General features: G+C 51.9%; 1 protein-coding gene across 6 annotated transcripts in view; it reads left to right on the top strand.

Annotated features, from left to right (window-relative positions):
* Window positions 1–23,446, top strand: part of SSX2IP (SSX family member 2 interacting protein) — a 415,768-nt gene that overhangs the window by 313,537 nt on the left and 78,785 nt on the right. For all 6 annotated transcript variants that reach the window (XM_069232285.1, XM_069232281.1, XM_069232284.1 and 3 more), the window contains one exon: window positions 272–389. In XM_069232285.1, the coding sequence (XP_069088386.1) occupies window positions 272–389 (118 nt within the window). The remainder of the gene's footprint in view (window positions 1–271; window positions 390–23,446) is intronic.

Genomic DNA, 23,446 nt, shown 5'->3' on the forward strand with positions numbered 1-23,446 from the left:
AAATATATGGTGAACGTTTTGTGCACTTTACTTGACCTCTCAAGATGTAATTTTAGTCCAGTAGTAATTTGTCCTAAGCACTGGTATTAACGGCAACCAAATACTAATCTATGAGGCACTACGGTGAGAACTGTAGAGGGCCAGACGAGCCTAATGGTTGAGAGTGGCATTTGCTTTTTAATTTGGATTGGTTTCGAAGTCAAGTGTACTATTTCACTTGGAAATTGGTTCTTGCATTCATAGTTCTCTCTTTTTTTCTTTTCTATTATAGAAACAAAACTTTGAGGAAGATAGAGCAGCCTGGCTGAAACAACAGTTTCTGAATATGACTGCTCTGATTGAGTTCAAGAAACCTGACCAAGAAAAATCTACTTCTGCTTTCTCAGGAAGTAAGTGTTTTTCAAAAATTAAAGACCGTGGCTGTTGCCTAAATAAAATGTAGTATTTATTCCTAGGCTATTGTTTCTCTTTAAAGGAAGGTTAGTTTTGCAGAAGGAAGTACTTCTATGTAAGTTGTTAGTTTCCTAAACCTTAATATTAAACTTTAGTTCTCCAGCATTTGATCTCTAATATAGTCACCTACTTGAATATTACAGGTCATCTGGCTGGATATCCTTAATAGACAATGTTGGAAGCAGTGCCTAATAAAACACTTATTTAAAACCCCCATAAACCACATATAGCCTATCAACCTTCTTTTATGACCCAAAGATGGACCAATCAGTGGATTGACGGTAAGCTCTACTCTCCTAATGGAGGATCCAACCACCACATTTTCTCCTCACGAGTGCAGGCACTTATGGAGAAAGAAGCATTAACCTCTTCAACTCCAGCACTTGAAATTCAAGAAGATAAATCTTCTGTTAGAATGTACTATAAAGAAGTCCACTCCAACTTATGAAGTGCTTTCAGGACTCCTTTAGCCAGACTCTAAGGCACAGTCTAAAAGTCAGTCAGTGGTGGCAGCCTCTGGGGTGGAATGTTTAGCTTCTTCAGCTTCAGGGCCATTTACTGTGAAGAAACCTCTTTATAAGACCAATACAAGACCTGCTTTGCAGACATTATCTTAAATTCCTTTGAAAGATGTATCACCTCTTATGCAATGAAAGGTTCCTAATGAGCGAGCACATTTTCACCGTTGACTGCTCTCCTGTCTGCAGCAAAGGGTGTCAAATCAGTCTACTAAACCACATAAGTGTGCTATGTTGTCATCAGCCCATGTGACAACAAGTCTGTTCCAGTCGACTGAGGAGTAAGAAGCTGTCCACTTCTTCTTAGCATTCTAATTATTGTTCACAATGTCAAATGTTTCAGTATCTTCTGTTGTCACACCATCAGTTTTGGTTTAGTCAGCAGCCACTAAATCTGTTCCAACAGACAGTAGTAGCTTCTCTGATAGTAGATACAGATCTTTACTTTAATGCAGAAAAGACTGTTTAAAACAAGTTGATTTACCTGTGCCATCTGTGTTGCCAAATGTCTTTTTTTTTTTTTTTTTTAATATATAAACACATTTTTATTGCTTTTCATGAAAAACATACAATACACGAAAGGAACATACTCATAACAGCCTGCACTTATGCAGATGGGGTTACCAAATCTGTTCTGTCTCTTCTTGACCTTGACCACACGGGATTCTGCTGAAGATACATTTCGAAATAACACAGAAAAAAGGAAAAATGCAAGTACACAGAACCCCTTATTCAGCTTTAACCAAGTAAGCCCGTCCACTTCCCCCAGACCTTTCCATGCTTACGGGGGCACCCCCTTGATTCGTACACCACTTTTTCTTGGGCTGCACACCAGCCACTCCCCGCCTCCATTTCCGGAGGGAGGGACCCCTGGCAGTGTTCCAAGCGGCTGCAATGTCCCTCTTTGCCACCAGCAAGGCCGTTCCCAACAAATGACCGGTCCGCTCTAGAACCCTCCAGCTCCTCCAATGTACCCAATAGGACCAATTCTGGGGACAGGGGTAGTGTCTTCCCCGTTGCTTTGTTCAATTCTTGATTTATCTTCCCCCAATACACTTGGATCACGGGGCAGGACCATACCATGTGGAAGCAATCGGCTGGGCCCCTATCACACCGCGGGCAGTGGTCAGAGTTCCAGATGCCCATCTTTTGCAATCTGTCAGGAAATAGGTATGCTTTGTGTAGGAAATAGAATTGTATCGCCCTCAACCTTGCCGACACCGCCAATGATCGGTGAGCCATCAAAGCCTCCGCCCATTTGGCGTTGTCAAGCGGCTCCCACCCACTCTTATGGTGGCTCAGGTCCCCGGGTGCATTGTTTACTAACATTCTGTAGATTTGTGAAACACCTTTCCTCCCCAAACTACCCGTGAGTAGCTTAGCCTCTAGTGGGTTAAATTCCGGTATTGGGTCTGCGCCAGTCAGATGCATACTTATGGCATGCCTGAGTTAAAGATATCTAAAGAATTGGTTCGGGGACAGTTGAAACTTGCACTGTAACTCTTGGAAGGACTTCATTGTGTTCCCTTTCCATATGTCTCCCACCAGGGAAATGCCCAGTGTGTCCCACTTCGTGAAGCCCCCCAGTGTGGCGGTTTCTTTCAGCCATTTGCCATGCCACAATGGAGTTTGCAGGGTGACAACGTTATTCCAACCCGTGTACCGTAGTGCCGCACGCCATGCAAGAAAGATCGCCTTAGTAATTGGCTCTAGTTCTCTGGGGATCGGAGTACCGTAGAGGAGGTCTAGAATACGAGAAAACCCCAGTGCACCCAATTCTACCTGATAGGCTGGGTCCGTCCATCCCCGTTAAACCAGTCGTGAGCGACCAGGAGTTGAGTCACCATATAGTACAGGTATGGATCAGCCATGCCTAAACCTCCATCGTACACCCCTCTACGACAGCTTTGCAAAGCTACCCTGTGCCGCGCACCGCCCCACAGAAAGGAGGCAGTGGATCCCTCTAACTTTCTGAACCACGAGCGGGGAATCATAAACGGCATATTTTGGAGTACATATAGGAGGCGCGGCAAGACCATCGTCTTATATAGGGCTACACGGCCCAAGACGTTTAAAGGCAATGTTTGCCACTGCTGAAGATCCTCCCGCGTGCGAGATATAAGTGGTGTCAGGTTCAGCGCCCAGGATAGCTCCGGAAGCAGTGCGACCCATATTCTGAGGTATTTAAAACTCAGCCTGCACAGGGGCACCACCTCCTGCCATTCAAAGCATTCCTGTGACCTTGCTAGAGGGACCAAAACTGATTTGTCAGGGTTCATTTTGAGCCCAGAGGCCTCCTCAAAACACCGAAGGAGATAAAAACTGCGGGGTCCCGTCACCCCAGGATTCTCCATATATAGCAGGACCTCATCCACGTATAGGGCCACTCTGTCCTCACACCCGAGCCCCACTTCCACCCTCTATATATTGGATCTTCCCTTATCAGTCGTGCCAAGGGCTCAATGGCCAGAGCAAAGAGGAGAGGGAAGAGGGGGCAGCCCTGTCTCGTTCCCCGATGGATAGGGAAGGCCGAAGACAAGGTTCCATTCACCTGTACACGCGCCGTAGGGTTTGCATACAAGGCCCGGACCATGCGGCAAAACCTCGGTCCAAAGCCAGCCCGCTAGAGTACCGAGAAGAGGAACCCCCAATCAACGGAATCAAAGGCCTTCTTGAAGTCTATAAATAGAAGGGCCAGATTCCGGGGCAGTCAGTGACGCCTCGCTAAGGTCACGTGGAGCCGTCGTATACAATGGAGTGGACTTCGGCCGGCCATGAAGCTGCATTGATCGGGGTGTATCAGCAGGGGCATCACCCTCTTAAGGCGGGAAGCGAGAATCGCAGCATACATTTTTACTTAACTGTTTATCAAGGATATGGGTCTGTAGTCCGCCCACTGGAGGGACTGGGTGGAGTCTTGGGCAAAACGACAACGGTGGCTACATCCAACCCCTCTGGGAAGGAGCCAAACTGGTTCACCTCTGCATATAGGTTCGCAAGACGCAGCACCAGTTCATCCCCAAACACTTTATAGTATTCTGGTGGAAACCCATCCGGCCCAGGAGTCTTTCCCACCCCCATCGCTGTGATGGCCTCACTAATTTCTGTATCGGTGAACGGCTCTTCCAGTGCCTGGACCTCCACCTCGGGCAGCGCCGGGAGTGGAATGTCTGCCAGGAACTGATCGGAGATGTCTGGCCTCCTTGGACCGGCCTCTCGATACAGGACCCTGTAGTATGCAGCGAATGCCTCAGTCACATCTTGGAGCCTGAATACATGGTCCTCGTGCTCGTTACAAATTTCGGGGACGATTCGAGAGGTCTGCTGTTGGGATACCAGCCAGTACAGCAATTTCCCAGTCTTATTTCCCCATCCATAGACCTGGGCTGTAGAAGCGCGCCACATGTGTTTAGCCGCCTCTAAAGACTGGTTGCGGATCTCCTCTTGTTTGAGCAAGAGTTGTCTGGTTATTCTTTTGTTGGGATGCTCCTCCTGCTCTGCCTCCAGATGGAAGGAACGCACCTCCTTCTGGGCCACACTGGAAGCCAGGGAGTGCTCCAGCGCACTGACAAGGCTTCTGGCCGCCCCCCTCAGCACTGCTTTACTCGCCGAGCACAGGTTCCCAGGCGATGCCACCAAGCCCTCGTTAATACTGAAGTACTCGCACATTGACCCTTTAGGCGACTGACACAGTCCTCATCTTGCAGATACCATGCGTTCAGCCGCCACATGGGGCAGACCATCGAATTTGCCTGTCCCACACTGAACCGGACTGGCGCATGGTCAGAGATCCCCGTGGCAGAATCTGTGTGAAAGGTGACAACAATCAGCAGGCCGGCATGAGCACCCCAGACCCCCCTACCCCTCCGCCGCATCCAGGGTTGGGGACCAGGGTTGGGGACTGCATTAAAGTCTCCCCCCAGTACCGTGGCCATGGTCGGAGGTGCATATACGCTAACAACGTTCAGTGTTCGACCCTCTATTGTCCCTGAAATCGCCACATACCGCCCTAGTGGATCCCTCCATATCTGTAGCACCACCATGGGCAGTGAGCGGTGAAGCGGTATCGCCACACCCCATGAGCCCCTTACGAACCCCGCGTGAAATACCCTGTCGAATCCGGGCTAAAAAGGGACAGTGATTTCCTATGAGGCGCGTTTCCTGCATCAGAAGCATACTGGTTTTGTATCTGTGGACATGTGTGAGCACTGCTGACCGTTTAATCTTATCTAGGAGGCCGTTAACATTCCAAGATATATGAGTCGACTCCATTCATCTTGTTTGTTAGCGGACACTCATCTGCCCCTCTCCCTCAGCTCCCCATGTGTACCCCCGGACTTTTACCATTTCTCCTGTGTTGTGTGTGCTCCCTGCCATGGCTTTTGTTCCTTTACCCCCTGTCAGTTAGTGAGGCAACAAATGGACATGAACTGCAAATAACATTACCAACAGCCCTGCGGCTGAGCAAAAACTCCCATGCCCCTCAACTCCCACCCCTCCCCATACTTCCCCCCCCCCCCCCCCCAAGAAGCATCTGTCGCCCTTTTCAAACAGCTCACTCCCGAACATAGTGAGCTGAAAACACCGATTGTTTGAGCTGTGGTGGACCCCTCCATTTCTGTAGATTAAGGCGTGTTAAGTTATAAACCGACACACTGCGACCACTTCGCGTTTGTGGGCCATACTGACCTCGTCCTCTTCCCCCCCAGGAGGGGAATTACAGCACCGGACTCTGGGACAGATCAGTGCCTTCCATCGTTGCAGGGCGCAGCTCCCCCAAATCCTATGCCTGGGAGCCTCCTCCCAGCCCAGCTGTCGACGAGGGCCCTGGGGGCATCCTTTTTATAGATCCCACAGGGGAGCCCAAGTGTGAGTCTCGCCTTTCTTTGCGCTTCCTGGAGCACGTTCTCCGGCGGGACTGTTTGCTGCCTGACGTGGGCCTGCCGCCGCTCCCCTGCGGCGGAACCCAGCGGGACCTCCTCTGTTAACCATGTCCAGGCCGCACCAGGGGTCTCAAAGAAATATGTCTTGTTGTTATGGACCACCCTTAGCTTAGCAGGAAAGAGAAGGCGGAAGGGCACATCCATTGCTCTCAGTTTTTGTTTTACCTCTATGAAAGAGCGGCGTTGTACCTGCGCGTCCCTTGTGTAGTCTGGGAACACCATAACTTTTGTTCCCTCACAGTATAAGTCTCCTTTCGAGCGCGCCGCCTGAAGTATTGCGTCTCTGGCTTTGAAATTGAAAAGGCAGAGAATCACTGGCCTTGGCGGAGAGCCCAGCGGAGGCCTGGCCTGTAAGGCCCTGTGAGCTCGTTCAATCGCAAACCACGGTGTGAGGCGATCCCGGGCATCTAGGACCGGGACCATTCCTCCAGGAATGCGACCAGGGAGGAGGCCGCGGCGTTCTCCGGAAGTCCCACGATCCGAAGATTATTGCGTCGGGACCTGTTTTCGGCGTCTTCGGCCCTGCGGTACAGTTCTGCTGTGCGGGCTGTTAGCGTTGACACCTGTGTTTTAAGGGCAGTCAGGTCGTCCTCCACCGTGGAGATTCTGGACTCCGCTTCCGTGATCCTGGTTGTTGCGTTTCGGAGGTCCTGGCGTACTAAGGCCACATCTACCTGTACTTCTCCGATCCTAGACTCCACCGCTGCCTGAATCGCCTGAAGGATGGCCGCCAGATCGCTGGTCCTGGCCTGCTTCCCATCCCCTCCCTCTGTCGCCTGATCTTCTTTCGTTGCTCCACTGGGGCCTGTGGCAAATTGGTCTATGCGCATCTGCGTGGCAGCCGGGCGGGTCTGTGTATCCTTGCCCATTATCTGAGGCAACCGGGCTCGCCTGCAGGCCTGCTTCTGTATCTCGATTCACGTGCCAACGATCGTTGATCTTTGGGGGCCGGTCCTTTTTAAACCATCGCCAGTGGCCACTGCTCTGTCCATATGTGCTTTTGTAAAATGGATCCTCACCTTTGTAAGTATGCACTGCAGAGTTAATCATTCAGGCCCCACTGTCAAGACCTCTTCTCTCGTGGCACGGATCGCCAGCTGCGGCCTGTGGAGCCTCTGAGTCTGGGGCCCCAATCTGCCACTGGCACCCTGCTCTCGTGCCTCCAGGTGCCAGGCGCTACCGTCCCTCCTCCAGGGCCTCCCAGTGGTAAGCGGAACAAAGGGCGGTGGGAGGGAGGCGCCTCACCCCCCTCTGGCGTTCTCTACCCCCGCGGGGCAAGTCCTTACATCAACTCTGCTCCCCTCCCTTCTTCCAGCAAGCTCCCTCCGGCACGGAACCAGAGCACGAAGGGGGAGGGAGGAACACAGAGCAGAGCAACGCACCCCCGCCAGCACCCCCCGTCCCGGGGGGGCCAGGTCTCACCACAGCCTCTGTGCTATGTTTCCACCCGCCTGGGCGTGCAGCGCTTCAGTCTCACCACTTGCACGGCGCTGCCAGGCCGGCCCAGCACTCCGTGCTCTTCTCCTCCTCAGGGGTGCCACCGTCCGTGAGACTCACCGGGCCAGCCCCTTGCCCGTTGCTCCTCCGGGCAGCGGGGGGGCTGGGCCCACTTCACCCAGCCGCCCCACCTGCAGGACACCCCTAGTGTTTCCCGGCGGGGCCACCGATAGCTGCCCGACCCGTTAGGAGCTCCTGCCATTTTGCGGGCGAGGCGCCCTGCGTGATCATCCTCTCCTGGTAAGCCGCGGGGTCTGAGGTGCAGTCCAGGCACCCCAGGAGCCCCCCGCAGCCACTTGAAGCCTCTCCCCTCCTCCGGGGTGGGCCAGCGATGGGCGCTTCTTGAGCGGATGACGGAGGAGTGCGGAGCACTACGAAACTGCGACTGCCATCTTGACGCTCAAGCCATGTCCCCGCCAAATGTCTTTTATAGTATCTCTTTACGCAATTAATTCACAGCCCCCATCATTTTTTGGTTCAGGGGACAACTCATCAGATCAGTTATCAAGCACATAGCATGCCCAGGATCAATTCTGCAATGAATTCTTGGGAAGTATTGGAAGCATTGGAAAGCATTGTCAGCACGCAAAAGGGGCAGGTGTCTAGGCTTGGAAAGAAGGATGAAGGTGCTATAAAGTGTGTATTAAGTTACTTGGTTAAAAACTAATATGAATTTGCGGACTTCATAGAGAACCACTGTTGGAAAATAGCTTCTTTCTAGCTTGGCAGCTTCCACTTTTGGTCTGTTTGTCAGTGTGTTTGACTGTGTCTACTGGGATCCTGCTAACCAGGACCACAGTAGTTATGCTCGCTCCCTTAAATTTGGTTGTTGGATACTGTTAGCACAGTAGTTCATCCGCAATTGACATACTGGTGCCCCCTTATAAGTCCCTAGTATATGGTACCCAGGGCATTGAGATTCCAGGTGATCCCTATGGGAGGCAAAATACATTTTGCCACCCATAGTGAGCCCATGCAAAGGCTTCTGCAAGACTGCCATTGCAGTTCACTGCCAGTTACACTGCACCAGGTCACTTTCAATCCCCCCGCCCCCCGCCCAATATAGCAGGCCCTCCAGCCCTGAGGGCAGGGTGTAAAGCACTAGCAAAGGTGCCCCCACAACCTCCAGGACCATTTTCTTGGACTTCGTGAGTGCAGGGATGCCATTTTACGTGTGTACTGGACATAGGTCACTACCTATGTCCAGCTACACAATGGTAACTCCGAACATAGGCATGTTTGGTATTAAACATGTTGGAATCATACCACAAGGCTTTTGCAAGCATTGGTTGTATGATTCCATGCACTCTGGGGGCTCCTTAGAGGACACCCAGTATTGCCATTAAAACCTTCTGAGGTATGCCAGGCAGCCCCAGCTGTTGCCACCTCACAGACTGGTTTCTGCCTGCCTGTTGCTTGAGAACCTCAAGCCTGGGAAGGGAGAACAAAGCTTTTCCTTTGGGAGAGGGGTGTTATACCCTCTCCCTTTGGAAATAGGTGTTACAGGCATGGGAGGAATAGCCTCCCCAAGCCATTGGAAATGCTTTGAAGGGCACAATAGGTGCCCTGTTTGCATAAACCAGTCTACACCGATTCAGGGACCACCAGTCCCTGCTCTGGCGCAAAACTGGACAAAGGAAAGGGGATTGGCCACTCCTCTGTCCATCGCCACCCCAGGGGTGGTGCTCAGAGCTCCTTCAGAGGGTCCCTGGGTTTTGGCATCTTGGATTCAAGGTTGGCAGGGAACTCTGTGAGCATCTGAGTCGCCAGTGCCAGGAGGTGACATCAGTGCCCTCCCCTGATAGGTGCTTACCTGATTAGGCAACCAATCCACCTGCCGGGTTATATAGGGTCTCTCCTTTGGGTGGTTATTCAGATTTGGAATGCAAGATTCCAGCACGAATCCTCCGCATCCTCCACTTCAACTTCTCAACCGGAGAAACTGCATCTGGACTCTCCAGGAACTCTACAAACTGCAACAAAGAAGGAAGACTCCTTCTGCAACATTGTTTCTTCAGCTCATGACAGCAACTGTTTCCCAGTCGTGCATCCTCTGAGGACAGCCCATCTTCAGCCTGCATCAGAAGAAAAAAGGAATCTCCTTTGGGGTGAATGAGTCACTCCCCTGCTTCAGCAGGCACCTACCGCAACGACGACGGGCTGTGTAGATCCCCTTTCTTGCTGAGCTGTGTGGATCCTGCATCACTGGTGATGGATTAAAGTGGTCCAGACGGTTCTGACATCCTACTGTCCAACTTAGGTGGAGTTAAGAGCTTGCCTTCCCACGCAAGTCAGTACCCTGTGCACCACATGTTTTGCAGTTGCAAAAGCTTGTTGTCATTGTAGGAAGTTGGCTCTGTATGTACTATTTCAAAGTAAGAAATAGCATTCCCCTTAAAGGTAAGATAGTGGCAAAAAGAGAGAATTATAATGCTCTATTTTGTGGTAGTGTGGTCGAGCATTAGGCTTATCAGAGGGTAGTGTTAAGCATTTGTTGTACACACACAGGCAATAAATGAGGAACACACACTCAAAAGACAATTCTAGGCCAATAGGTTTTTATATAGAAAAATATTTTTTCTTAGTTTATTTTAAGAACCACAGGTTCAAGATTTACAAGTAATACTTCAAATTAAAGGTATTTCACTCAGGTATCTTAGGAACTTTGAATCAACACAATATCATGTACAGTTTTAGCAAAAATGGCAATAAGCTATTTTAAAACTAGACAGTGCAATTTTCAACAGTTCCTGGCGGAGGTAAGTTTTGGTTAGTTTTGCAGGTAAGTAAAACACCTACAGGGTTCAAAGTTGGGTCCAAGGTAGCCCACCGTTGGGGGTTCAGGGCAACCCCAAAGTTACCGCACCAGCAGCACAGGGACGGTCAGGTGCAGAGGTCTAAGTGGTGCCCAAAACACATAGGCTTCAATGGAGAAGGGGGTGCCCTGGTTCCTGTCTGCCAGCAGGTAAGTCCCCGTGACTTGGGAGGGCAGACCAGGGGGGTTTTGTAGGGCACCGGGGGGGGGGGGGGGACACAAGTCAGCACAAAAAGTACACCCTCAACGGCACAGGGGCGGCCGGGTGCAGAGTGCAAACAGGCGTTGGGTTTGCAATTGGTTTCAATGGGAGACCTAGGGGTCTCTTCAGTGAAGCAGGCAGTCAAGGGGGGGGGGGGGGATCCTCGGGGTAGCCACCACCTGGGCAAGGGAGAGGGCCACCTGGGAGTCGCTTCTGCACTGGAGGTCGGATCCTTCAGGTCCTGGGGGCTTCGGGTACAGTGTTTTTACCAGGCGTCGTGTTCTTTGAAGCAGGCAGTCGCGGTCAGGGGAGCCTCTGGATTCCCTCAGCAGGCGTCGCTGTGGGGGCTCAGGGGGGTCAACTCTGGCTACTCACGGGCTCGCAGTCGCTGGGGAGTCCTCCCTGTAGTGTTGTTTCTCCACAGGTCGAGCCGGGGGCTTCGGGTGCAGAGTGGAAAGTCTCACGCTTCCGGAGGGAAACGTGGAGTCCTTTAAAAGTTGTTTCTTTGTTGCAAGTTTCAGTCTTTATGGAACAGGGCCGCTGTCCTCGGGAGTTCTTGGTCCTTTTAGATGCAGGGTAGTCCTCTGATGCTTCAGAGGTCGATGGACCCTGGGGACGCGTTGCTGTTGCAGTTTTTCTCGAAGTGGGGAGACAGGCCGGTAGGGCTGGGGCCAAAGCAGTTGGTGTCTCCGTCTTCTCTGCATGGCTTCAGGTCAGCAGTCCTTCTTCATCGGGTTGCAGGAATCTAGGTTCTGGGGGCCCCTAAATACTCAATTTAGGGGTGTGTTTAGGTCTGGGGAGTTAGTAGCCAATGGCTACTAGCCCTGAGGGGAGGGGGGCACATCCCTAATCCTATTGGGGGAATCCTCCATCTGCAAGATGGAGGATTTCTAAAAGTCAGTCACCTCAGCTCAGGACACCTTAGGGGTTGTCCTGACTGGCCAGTGACTCCTCCTTGTTTTTCTCATTATCTCCTCCGGCCTTGCCGCCAAAAGTGGGGACGTGGCCGGAGGGGGCGGGCATCTCCACTAGCTGGAATGCCCTGTGACGCTGTAACAAAGGGGGTGAGCCTTTGAGGCTCACCGCCAGGTGTTACAGTTCCTGCAGGGGGAGGTGAGAAGCACCTCCACCCAGTACAGGCTTTGTTACTAGCCACAGAGTGACAAAGGCACTCTCCCCATGTGGCCAGCAACATGTCTTGTGTGAGGCAGGCTGGCAAAACTAGTCAGCCCACACTGGAAGTCGGGTATGTTTTCAGTGGGCATCTCTAAGATGCCCTCTGGGTGTATTTCACAATACAATGTACACTGGCATCAGTGTGCATTTATTGTGCTGAGAAGTTTGATACCAAACTTCCCAGTTTTCAGTGTAGCCATTATGGTGCTGTGGAGTTCGTGTATGACAGACTCCCAGACCATATACTCTTATGGCTACCCTGCGCTTACAATGTCTAAGGTTTTACTTAGACACTGTAAGGGCATAGTGCTCATGCACCTATGCCCTCACCTATGGTATAGTGTACCCTGCCTTAGGGCTGTAAGGCCTGCTAGAGGGGTGACTTATCTATGCCATAGGCAGTGGGAGGTTGGCATGGCACCCTGAGGGGAGTGGCATGTTGACGTTGTAATTTTCTCCCCACCAGCAGACACAAGCTGGCAAGCAGTGTGTCTGTGGTGAGTGAGGGGTCCCCAGGGTGGCATAAGACATGCTGCAGCCCTTAGAGACCTTCCCTGGCATCAGGGCCCTTGGTACCAGGGGTACCAGTTACAAGGGACTTACCTGGATTCCAGGGTGTGCCAATTGTGGAGACAAAGTCACAGTTTAGGGAAAGAACACTGGTGCTGGGGCCTGGTTAGCAGGCCTCAGCACACTTTCAAATCATAACTTGGCATCGGCAAAGGCAAAACGTCAGGGGGTAACCATGCCAAGGAGGCATTTCCTTACAGGCATCCTTCCACAAAGTTCTTCGTGCATCTTGCAGCTCTGGCCCCCAGCACTCTATCCTGCGACACACATCTTCCTGAGTGGTTCTCTGGCGGTGTGGGAGCCTTTTTTTGTAGTGATGTGTGGGCCTCCTTATGCACCTCCTTGGTCCCTATGCTCTGGGACTCCTGTGTGCGCTGCCTGGTCTTCTGTGGGCTTTCTGAGTTGCTGAGAGTCCCCTTTGACTCCTCTTCCTCAGTAGAGTCCGCCTGGTCTTCTTGTGCCACACTGTTAGAAATGGGGTCTTTGGTTGGCAGTCAGGTTACCCCCTGTCCAAGCAAGGACCCTCTCTCCAGTCAGGGTAAGCCACACACAATCCAAATAATCCTGTGCCCACCCTCTGGTAACTTGGCACTGAGCAGGCAGGCTTAACTTAGAAGGCAATGCGTAAAGTATTTGTGCAATAAATCATACAATACCACAGTATAGCACCACAAAAATGCACCTCAAATTTTTAAGAAAAATATAGAATATTTAACTGATAAGCAGGTCAAAACCATTTAAATGCAATAAGTATATGTTGAGATATCACTGTAAAAGTGATATAAAGTATCTGTCTTTAGTCTATTAAAATCAATAAATCTCTGTCAAGCACAAAGTACCTGGTTTGTGTTAAAAATTTCCGCATAGAACCACAGAGGAGGAGATGCGTGGAAAACAAGGAAGTGTGCATCTATTTCTCGGCCCGCACACGGCGGTGTCATTTAGTTTTCACGCTGGGACAGTTTTGCGTCAATTTCCGGCACTCGGTCGTGGATCCTCTTTGGGTTTCGGGGTTTTCGGACGCCCCGGAGATGATGCGTGGATTTCCGGCACTGACAGGACGAAGTCACAGGGGCTGCTTCGATCCGGTGGGTGTTGCGTTGAAATTTCTACCGCACGGCAGGCGCTGCGTTGAATCCTCTCTGGAAGTCAGGCTGCATCGTTCCGGCTCAGCTGTGTCGATCCAGTGGGCCGTGCGTCGAATTTCTGGTTGCTACGTCGATCTTCTTGTTGCGAAATCGGGCTGCGTCGTTCCTGTTCAGCGAGCGGTGAATTTTTAACCATGGTGCAAGCTGTGTCGTTTCTGGCAGGCTGTGTGTCTATTGTCACCGCACAAGAAGTCCTTTTTGTAGAGATGAAGTCTTTTTGTTCCTGAGACTTCAGGGAACAGGAGGAAACCTCTATCCAAGCCCTTGGAGAGCACTTCTCACCATAGCCAGAGAGCAGCAGGGCAACAGCAAGGCAGCAGTCCTTCACAGAAAACAGTCAGGGCAGCCAGGCAGGTCTTCTTGGCAGGATGCAGGTTCTGGTTCAGGTTCTCTTCTCCAGGAAGTGTCTTGTCAGGTAGAGTATCTACCTTAGAAGTGTCTAAGTTGGTAGGGTCAGAGACCTTGCTTAAATACCCAAATGTGCCTTTGAAGTGGGGGAGACTTCAGAGTGGCTTAGAAGTGCAAGAAGTCCCCTTTCAGTTCCATCCTGTCTGCCAGGGTCCCAGTAGTGGGGTGTGGCAGTCATTTGTGTGAGGGCAAACTACTGTCCTTTGACATGTAAGTGTCAAGCCCTCCACCCTCCCAGCCCAGGAAGACCCATTCAATATGTAGATGTATGCAAGTGTGTCTGAGCATCCTGTGTTTGGAGTTGTCTGAGTGAATGCACAAAGGAGCTGTCAACTAAACCTAGCCAGACTTCAACCCTTGAGCAGGATTTTGTATCACCATTCTGGTCATACTAAATATGACCTGGCTACCTCTTTGAGATCAGGATCTACTAATCAATCAGTATGTGAGGGTAGCCCTAATGCTATCCTATGAAAGGAGCAGGCGACACAGCAGTGTAAAAACAAATTTTGGAGATTCACACTACCAGGACATATAGAACACACGTTTATGTCCTGCCTTTTACCTACATAGCACCCTGCCCAATGGGCTACCCAGGGCCTACCTTGGGGGTGCTTTATATGTAGAAAAAGGGGAGTTTAAGGCTTGGCAAGTACTTTTAAATGGCAAGTCGAAGTGCCAGTGAAACTGCACACAGAGGCCTTGCAATGGCAGGCCTGAGACATGATTAGGGGGCTACTTATGTGGGTGGCACAACCAGTGCTGCAGTCCACTAGTAGCGTTTAATTTACAGGCCCTGGGCACATACAGTGCACTTGACTAGGGACTTACAAGTAAATTAAAAAAGCCAAATGGGTATGAGCCAATGTCACCATGTTTTAAGGAGAGAGCAAATGCACTTTAGCACTGGTAAAGTGTGCAGAGTCGTAAAGCCAGCAAAAATGAGGTCAGAAAAAGAGGAGGAAGGCAAAAAGTTTGGGGGGGACCCGGCAGAAAGGCCATTTCCAACACACACTAACAGCCAGGGTGTAAACACTATTGACCACAGCAGTAGCCATCAACAGCCAGGCGAAAGACCAGGTACCACCTACCATATTATGACAGCACATCGCCACGATTTCCGTGGTGGTACAAACGCCATCAAAAGCCTGGCGGAAGCACAACACAGAAGACCAAAGACTCACCATTGGAGACACACAGAAGATCAACGCCGCCATAGAACCAGAACTGCAGATCTTCCCGATGGTGTTCCATATGGAGCATGGCGTAGAAACACAACGCAGAAGAAGACGCCGACTGAGTACAGCCGCCTAGCACACAAGGGAGGGAGGAAAAGGAGAGTGACACAGACACACTGTTGTAGGACACACCTCATAATAATGCAAGGACAACAGTAAGGCAGAATTGAAAATGTATTTGCATGCCAACAACCACCATTAGTGCCAAAGTGACACATATTATACAAGCATCATTGTCCAGAAAGGGAGAATGCTCAGTCCAAAGTACAAAAGACCCACAGGGCAGCATCCAAGCCCCAACTTGATCCTGACATTCTTCGCACCAAACTGTGCAGGGGCAACATGTTGGAAGCGGGCAGGCCCCGTAGGGGGGTGGAGGGGGTTGAGGGGGGCACCACAGCTGAAGTGGGGAACTTGCCCACTGGTTCTGGAGGGGGCTTCCTGTACAACAGTCCCTGGAGGGTGGCCTGCATGCCCTCTGCTGGAGGTGAGGGCTGCATTGTCTCTGCTGGGGAAGGTATCCCCTGGGCAGCCTCTGCTAGAGGTGAGGGCTGCATCCTCTCTGCTGGGAGAGGTGTCCCCTGGGCAGCCTCTGCTATAGGTGATGGGCTGGTGTGTCTCAGCTGGAGGTGATGGGCTCTTTGCCTTTCATTGGTAGTTGTGGGGGAACCATTCCGGTCATTGGTGGTGTAGTGGGAACCTTTCTCTTCCTGGCTGGTGTAGTGGGATCCTTTCTCTTCCTGGCTGGTGGAGTGGGATCCCTCCCGTTCTTGCCTCCACAACTGGGAGGTGCATCGACTGTCCCCATGGACTGTTTGGCTGAGGTGCTGCGCTGGGTCGTTGGGACCCTGCTCTTAATGGCAGGATGGGGGCAGAGGTGGAGGGGGGCGGAAGAGGTCATGTTGGGCAAGGAAAAACTTCTTAGCGACGGTGGGGTGCGGATGAGGGAGGACGGATGGGAGTGGGGGTTGAGGGAGTACATCTGCTTGTCTTGGGTGCAGGTGCATGGGCAGTGTGCTGATGTGAGGTGGATGACTGTTGGATGTCTGAGTGCCTGTGTTTGTGTCCCTAGGTGGGGGGAACAGACAGGGTGGGAGAGGACACTGGACGCGTGGATGGATGTAGTGGAGGTGTCTGCTAGTAATGTGTGTGTGCTGCTTGGTGTGATGGTGGTGCTGGCTGTTGAAGCAGTGCATGCAGGTGTGAGTGCGGATGTGACAGAGGGAGGAGGAGGTGGTACGGGGGTGGTGGCTGGAGGTGTCTGACACCACCAGAGAGCTCCCATCGGAGGAGGAATCAGTTAGCGATGTCTCCTCCTGTCTCTGCCGTGGTGATCCCCTCGCCCTCCGTCCCACTGGTTCTCTTGGCATTGGTGGACTTTGCCTCCTGGGTCCTGTGGGATGCAACTCCCTCTGTCGCTGATGCCCCTGCTCCTCACCAGTTGATGTTAATGCACACATGGACAGGATGACAGAAGTAAAAAGGGTGGGGAGAGAAAGGGAACACTGGGTCAGTTACAGCACCAACACCACAGTTGGCATACACATTACCGTCACACACAGGGTTCAGGATTGAGCACTATGCACCACACTGGCAATCAATTGGCTAGGTGCCACAGCAAGATGAGGGCCAGACACTGCCAATTGCAGCCCTCCTAGGGCCCACTAAGCCCGGTCTGTCATGGAATACAACCTTGCTAGGTTACCTGAATTTGCTATACACCCATTACCCTTGAGCTGGGTCACGCTGCGATGTCTGACCTGGCATTAAGGGGCACCCACTGACTCACAACCACCACCTGGATCCCATGCCACCTACCTATGATTGTAGTTACGCCCACTGTACTCACCCTGTTGTGGCTGCTGTGATGCCCTCAAGCGCCCATCCAGCTCTGGGTAGGCCAGGGCTATCAGGGGGTCAGGTTCTGACGGTCACCTCTTTCTCGTTGGAGGCCATCCCCAGCTGGGCCTCCGCGGTCTTCCCTGCTTAGCATCTTAGGTCCTCCCACCTTTTCCGACAGTGGGTGCTCCGCCTGCTGTAGACCCCCAGGGTCCACATGTCCTTGGCGATGGCACGCCACAGTCCCTTCTTTTGATGGGCGCTGACCTGCCGAGGTAATACAGACAGAAGGACACCATTACACATTCAAATCAGCCTGTCACACATATGGCCCACAAATCCCATTTCCATCTCCATTGCCACATACATCACCCGGTGCCCACCATGTACACAGCCATCAGACATACCACCACCCCAAAATGACACGATGCTTGCACACACATCTCCATGCATCCTTGGCACTTGCATCGTGCTCAAGGTGTACTCACCTGTTCGTCTGGAAGCCCATACAGCAGTCCATACTAGGGTAGGACCCCTTCCACCAAACGCTCCAACTCCGAAGTGAAGGCAGGGGCCCTTTGGCCGGTCACACGGGCCATGGAAGGTTCCAAACACAGGTCACAGCAGCACACGCAGTGTAGGTGTTGTCCTGTGAAAAGTCAGGAATCAAGTGAGGATTTAGATGGAAAATGGTGGTCACGTCCGCAGCGGTGTTCAGCCACCGCTTCTGATCCCCATTGACCACTGTACTCCATAGAGCCTCATATTAGTCAATGAGGAATTGCACGGCGGTGCAAGACCGCCTTCTGCCGCAACGCCCAAGAGCCGGCGGAGTTACCTCACTTCCACCTGTCACTAGATACAGGACAGGCGGTCACCATTTAATAGAGGTGGACAACATTCAGGTAGTCCATAACTGCGTCATTGCTGATTGCACGTACATTGCCATTCCCACTGTCCCATCACATTAATGCTCTATTTACACTGAGGTGGTGGTTCCATTGTGCAAACTGTGACAGCCTACTCACTTTTGTGTCCCTTAGATACCTACCACTGCGGATGAATAGGAGGAGGAGACAAGTGTACAGACCCCTTGTGGACTTGGCTACTCTGGAGAACAGGCACACAATACTCCCTTATAGACTGGACGGGCCACAATCACAGAGCTGTGTGCCCAATTGGAGCCTGATCTGATATCAGTTATCCGTCATCCCACTGGGATCCCCCCTCTTGTGAAAGTTCTATCAGTGCTCCATTTCCTGGCAACTGGTTCTTTTCAAGTGACAGTGGGCTTGGCAGCAGGAATGTCACAGCCAATGTTCTCAATCGTGCTGGCAAGGGTTCTGTCTGCTTAGGTCAAAAATCTGTGCAGCTACATTGCTTTCCACCAGGTGGATGATTCGCCCACTGTGAAGGCAGGATTCTATGAAATGGGACATATACCCAATATTATTGGGGCGATTGACGGAACACATATTGCGTTGTTTCAGGAGGGTCTTATTTCCTGGCTGTGGTCTTGGTCTTGGCAAATGTCTCTGGCTTCGGTCTGGGTTGCAGGGAACGTTTCTGGGGCGGTTTACTTTCTGCAGGGGGAGGGGTGCTAGTGGCCTGTGGGTCCTGTGGCAGGGCCTCCTGCCCACTAGCTGCAGTGGAAGTAGAGGGCTGTACAATAGGCAGGCTAGTGGTAGTGGCCCACTGGTGTGCTGTGTATTACCTTGTGATGTTGGCCATGTCTGCCAGCACCCCTGCTATGGAGATCATGGTGGTGTTGAGGGCCTGCAATTCCTCTCTGATCTCCTGATGGTGTTCCTCCTGCAGCCATTTGTTCTCCTGCATGGTAGTAAGGATCTGGCCCATCTAGCCCTGGGATTGTTGGTAAGCTCCCAGGACATCAGTGAGTGCCTCCTGGAGAGTCGGTTCCCTGGGCATCTCCTCTCCCTGGTGCACAGCGGTCATCCCAATGTCCCTGTACCTTTGTGCCTCTGTCCCCGGAATGGTGTGCCCACTGCCACTGACCCCAGGACCCTGATTGACTTGGGTGTGAGGACTAGGGTCTCTTTACAGGTAGGCGCACTGCTGATTGATGTCTCCTGGGGACAGAGGTGTGAGGACAGTGGACGGGTGGTTGCTGTGGTGTTGGTTACTGATGGGGGCGGCTCTGTGTGGGCTGGGGTGGCCAACTGACCAGTGGTCCCTGATTTGCCAGGTAGTTCTTCCAGATCCAGAAGTCCACAGTTACTGTCATCACTGGGGGGGGAGGTGGGGGGGAATCCTCTGTTGGTGGACTGTTTAGACGTGTCACCTCGTCTCCGCTGAGATTGGCTGGTGCACCTGTGGGGATGTAAGTGGTGTATTATGCCTCATGTCTGAGAAATTGAACATCCCTGGCTTCCCCTCTATCTTTGCTATTGCCCTGCCACCTTTGTGTATGGTGATGTATTGTGGGCTTGTTAGTTCTCCATGCTGTGCATGCCTTTGTGATGGGTGTCCATGCAGGACTGGCCGGGCTGTCCATGCATTGGTATAGCATGCAGGGCTAGGCGTTGGGGTTAGTCATATGTGTAGGTGCAGTGTGTGGGATGGAGTGATGGGGGTGTGATGGCATGCAGGTATGGGGGGTGATAAGTAGTAAATATTGACTCACCAGTGTCCAGTCCTCCGGCAACTCCAGTGAGTCCCTCAGGATGCAGTATTGCGAAGACTTGCTCCTCCCATGCTGTGAGGTGTGGGGGAGGAGGTGAAGGTCCACCGCCAGTCCTCTGTATGGCGAGCTGTTGGCTTGCTGCCACAGAATGTACCTTTTCCCCCGTAGGTCGTTTCCCCCCCTCTTCCTGATGTTGTCTCTTGTTCTTGGATGTGCCACGGCATTCACCCTGTCCACGATTCTCCGCCATAACTCCATCTTCCTGGCAATGGATATTTGCTGTACCTGTGCTCCAAACAGCTGTAGCTCTACCCTGACTATTTCTTCCACCATGACCTGCAACTGCTCATCAGTGAAATGGGGGTACCTTAGTGGAGATATGGGTGTCGTGTGGTGTGGGTTGGTGAGAGGTGTTGAGTAATGTAGTGGGGTGCGGGATGTGGAGTGCGTGAGGATGTATGGGTGTTTGTGGTGTGTAGTTGTCTCAGTGGTCTTGGTTTCAGTCTGATGGCAATAATTGGTGTTCATAAAGGGTTGTGGGTAATGTGGGTGTGGGTGTTTTATAGTGCAGTGGGTGGGTGTGGTGTGTGTATCAGTGTTAGGTGTGTGATTTCGGTTTTGGCCAATGTAGTGTTGTTTTGTATTTGGGTGTCCATTCTGAGTGCACCCGGTGTGTACCGCCAATGGTTTACCACCATTGAATGTCTGCCGTGGCGATTCGTGGGTCATAATGTGGTGGGCGTTGTTTTGCTGGCGTGACCGTATGGGTGTTGATACCAACACTTTACCACTGACCTTGGGCTGGTGGATTTGTTTGTGTTCTGGTGGATTTGTGTATGTGTTCTGTTGGATTGGTGTGTGTGTCATAATATAACGAATGGATATCTGCCACCGTGGCGGTATGTTGGCGGCCGTCACTGTCAGTAAGTGGTATTTACTGCCAATGTCACGAGGGCCTAAACTCCACACAGGCCTCAGCATTTGTACTCTGGCAATACTTTCACAGTCGCCCCTCTTGCAATACAGGTTCATCACAACAAACACAGCACAGGCTTCACATTCCTTGCACGGCACTCCACTCAGGGTTGTCTTCACTGCAGCCCTCTCCTGGCAATGATTTGGAGCTATGCTTCAGGTCTGTCGACTCCGTTTGGGCCTCAAGGAGCCAAGAGGCCCTCCACCTGGATTACTGCCAGCTGGTTTGCCCTCTGCGCCAGCTGGACCCTCTGCACTACCTCTGCCCTCTACTCCAGTTTTGATGCTGCCCCAGTGCCCTCAACCATCACAGGCCTAGGTACATCACTGCCTATGCTGATTTTGTCACCCAAAGAAGAGGCCAGATTGTTCTCTTCAATGTAAGTCTTGGGCCAAAGGCACAACTGAATTTGACAGTTTCCACACTTCCTTTACCACAAGGAATACAACATTCTTTCTTTTCGGAATGGACTCTGATAATGACCAGGGTGAGTTCACGCAGCCCTGTGTCAATGACAATTGATGTGAGGACTTGCAGGAAGCTAATAGGCTCATACTTCCCCCAGAGACCGCCTTTTTCTCTTCATCTCTGTAGGAAAGTACCATCTTGCCTGGCATGTTACCCCCATATTTCACAGTATATATGTTGTTTTAGTCTGTGTCACTGGGACCCTGCCATGCATAAGTATGTGCCCTGTATGTGTTCCCTGTGTGATGCCTAACTGTCTCACTGAGGCTCTGCTAACCAGAACCTCAGTGGTTATGCTCTCTCTGCTTTTCAAAGCCAAACAGGCTAGTGACTAAATTTACCAATTCACATTGGCATACTGGTACACCCATATAATTCCCTAGTATATGCTACTGAGGTACCCAGGGTATTGGGGTTTCAGGAGATCCCTATGGGCTGCAGCATTTCGTTTGCCACCCATAGGGAACTCTGACGATTCTTACACAGGCCTGCCAGTGCAGCCGGAGTGAAATAACATCCACGTTATTTCACAGCCATTTACCACTGCACTTAAGTAACTTATAAGTCACCTATATGTCTAACCTTCAACTGGTGAAGGTTGGGTGCAAAGTTACTTAGTGTGTGGGCACCCTGGCACTAGCCAAGGTGCCCCCACATCGTTCAGGGCAAATTCCCCGGACTTTGAGAGTGCGGGGACACCATTACACATGTGCACTGTACATAGGTCACTACCTATGTACAGCGTCACAATGGTAACTCCGAACATGGCCATGTAACATGTCTAAGATCATGGAATTGTCACCCCAATACCATTGTGGCATTGGGGGGGAAAATTCCATGATCCCCCGGGTCTCTAGCACAGAACCCGGGTACTGACAAACTGCCTTTCTGGGGTCTCCACTGCAGCTGCTGCTACTGTTGTCAACCCCTCAGACAGGTTTCTGCCCTCCTGGGGTACAAGCAGCCCTTGCCCAGGAAGGCAGAACAAAGGATTTCCTCTGAGAGAGGGTGTAACACCCTCTCCCTTTGGAAATAGGTGTGAAGGCTGGGGAGGAGTAGCCTCCCCCAGCCTCTGGAAATGCTTTGATGGGCACAGATGGTGCCCATCTCTGCATAAGCCAGTCTACACCTGTTCAGGGATCCCCCAGCCCTGCTCTGGCGCGAAACTGGACAAAGGAAAGGGGAGTGACCACTCCTCTGACCTGCACCTCCCAGGGGAGGTGCCCAGAGCTCCTCCAGTGTGTCCCAGACCTCTGCCATCTTGGAAACAGAGATGTCTGTGGCACACTGGACTGCTCTGAGTGGCCAGTGCCAGCAGGTGACGTCAGAGGCTCCTTCTGATAGGCTCTTACCTCTCTTGGTAGCCAATCCTCCTTCCTAGGTAGCCAAACCTCCTTTTCTGGCTATTTAGGGTCTCTGCTTTGGGGATCTCACCAGATAACGAATGCAAGAGCTCATCAGAGTTCCTCTGCATCTCCCTCTTCACCTTCTGCCAAAGGATCGACCACTGACTGCTCGGGATGCCTGCAAAACCGCAACAAAGTAGCAAGACAACTACTAGCAACCTTGTATTGCTTCATCCTGCCGGCTTTCTCGACGGTTTCCAGGTGGTGCATGCTCTGAGGGTAGCCTGCCTCCCCTCTGCACCAGGAGCTCTGAAGAAATCTCCTGTGGGTCGACGGAATCTTCCACTCTGCAACTGCAGGCACCAAAAGACTGCATCATTGGTCCTCTGGGTCCCCTCTCAGCACGACGAGCGTGGTCCCTGGAACTCAGCAACTCTGTCCAAATGACTCCCACAGTCCAGTGACTCTTCAGTCCAAGTTTGGTGGAGGTAAGTCCTTGCCTCCCCACACTAGACTGCATTGCTGGGTACCACGTGATTTGCAGCTGCTCCGGCTCCTGTGCACTCTTCCAGGATTTCGTTTGTGCACAGCCAAGCCTGGGTCCCCGACAGTCCTTCCTGCAGTGCACAACCTTCTGAGTTGTCCTCCGGCGTCGTGGGACTCCCTTTTGTGACTTCGGGTGGACTCTGGTTCACTTTTCTTCCAAGTGCCTGTTCAGGTACTTCTGCGGGTGCTGCCTGCTTCTGTGAGGGCTCCCTACGTTGCTGGGCGCCCCCTCGGTCTCCTCATCCAAGTGGCGACATCCTGGTCCCTCCTGGGCCACAGCAGCACCCAAAAACCTCTACCGCGACCCTTGCAGCCAGCAAGGCTTGTTTGTGGTCTTTCTGCATGGGAACACCTCTGCAAGCTTCATCGCAACGTGGGACATCCATCCTCCAAAGGAGAAGTTTCTAGCTCTTTTCTTTCTTGCATAACTCCAAGCTTCTTCCAACAGAGGTGGCAGCTTCCTTGCACCCTCAGCTGGCATTTCCTGGGCTCCTGCCCACTCTCGACACTGTCGCGACTGTTGGACTTGGTCCCCTTGTCTTACAGGTACTCGGGTCTGGAAATCTATTGTAGTTGCATTGCTGGTGTTTGTTCTTCCTGCAGAATCCCCCTATCACAACTTCTGTGCTCTCTGGGGGTAGTAGGTGCACTTTACACCT

This window comes from Pleurodeles waltl, chromosome 4_2 (assembly GCF_031143425.1).
Source record: "Pleurodeles waltl isolate 20211129_DDA chromosome 4_2, aPleWal1.hap1.20221129, whole genome shotgun sequence".
Classification (NCBI taxonomy): domain Eukaryota; kingdom Metazoa; phylum Chordata; class Amphibia; order Caudata; family Salamandridae; genus Pleurodeles; species Pleurodeles waltl.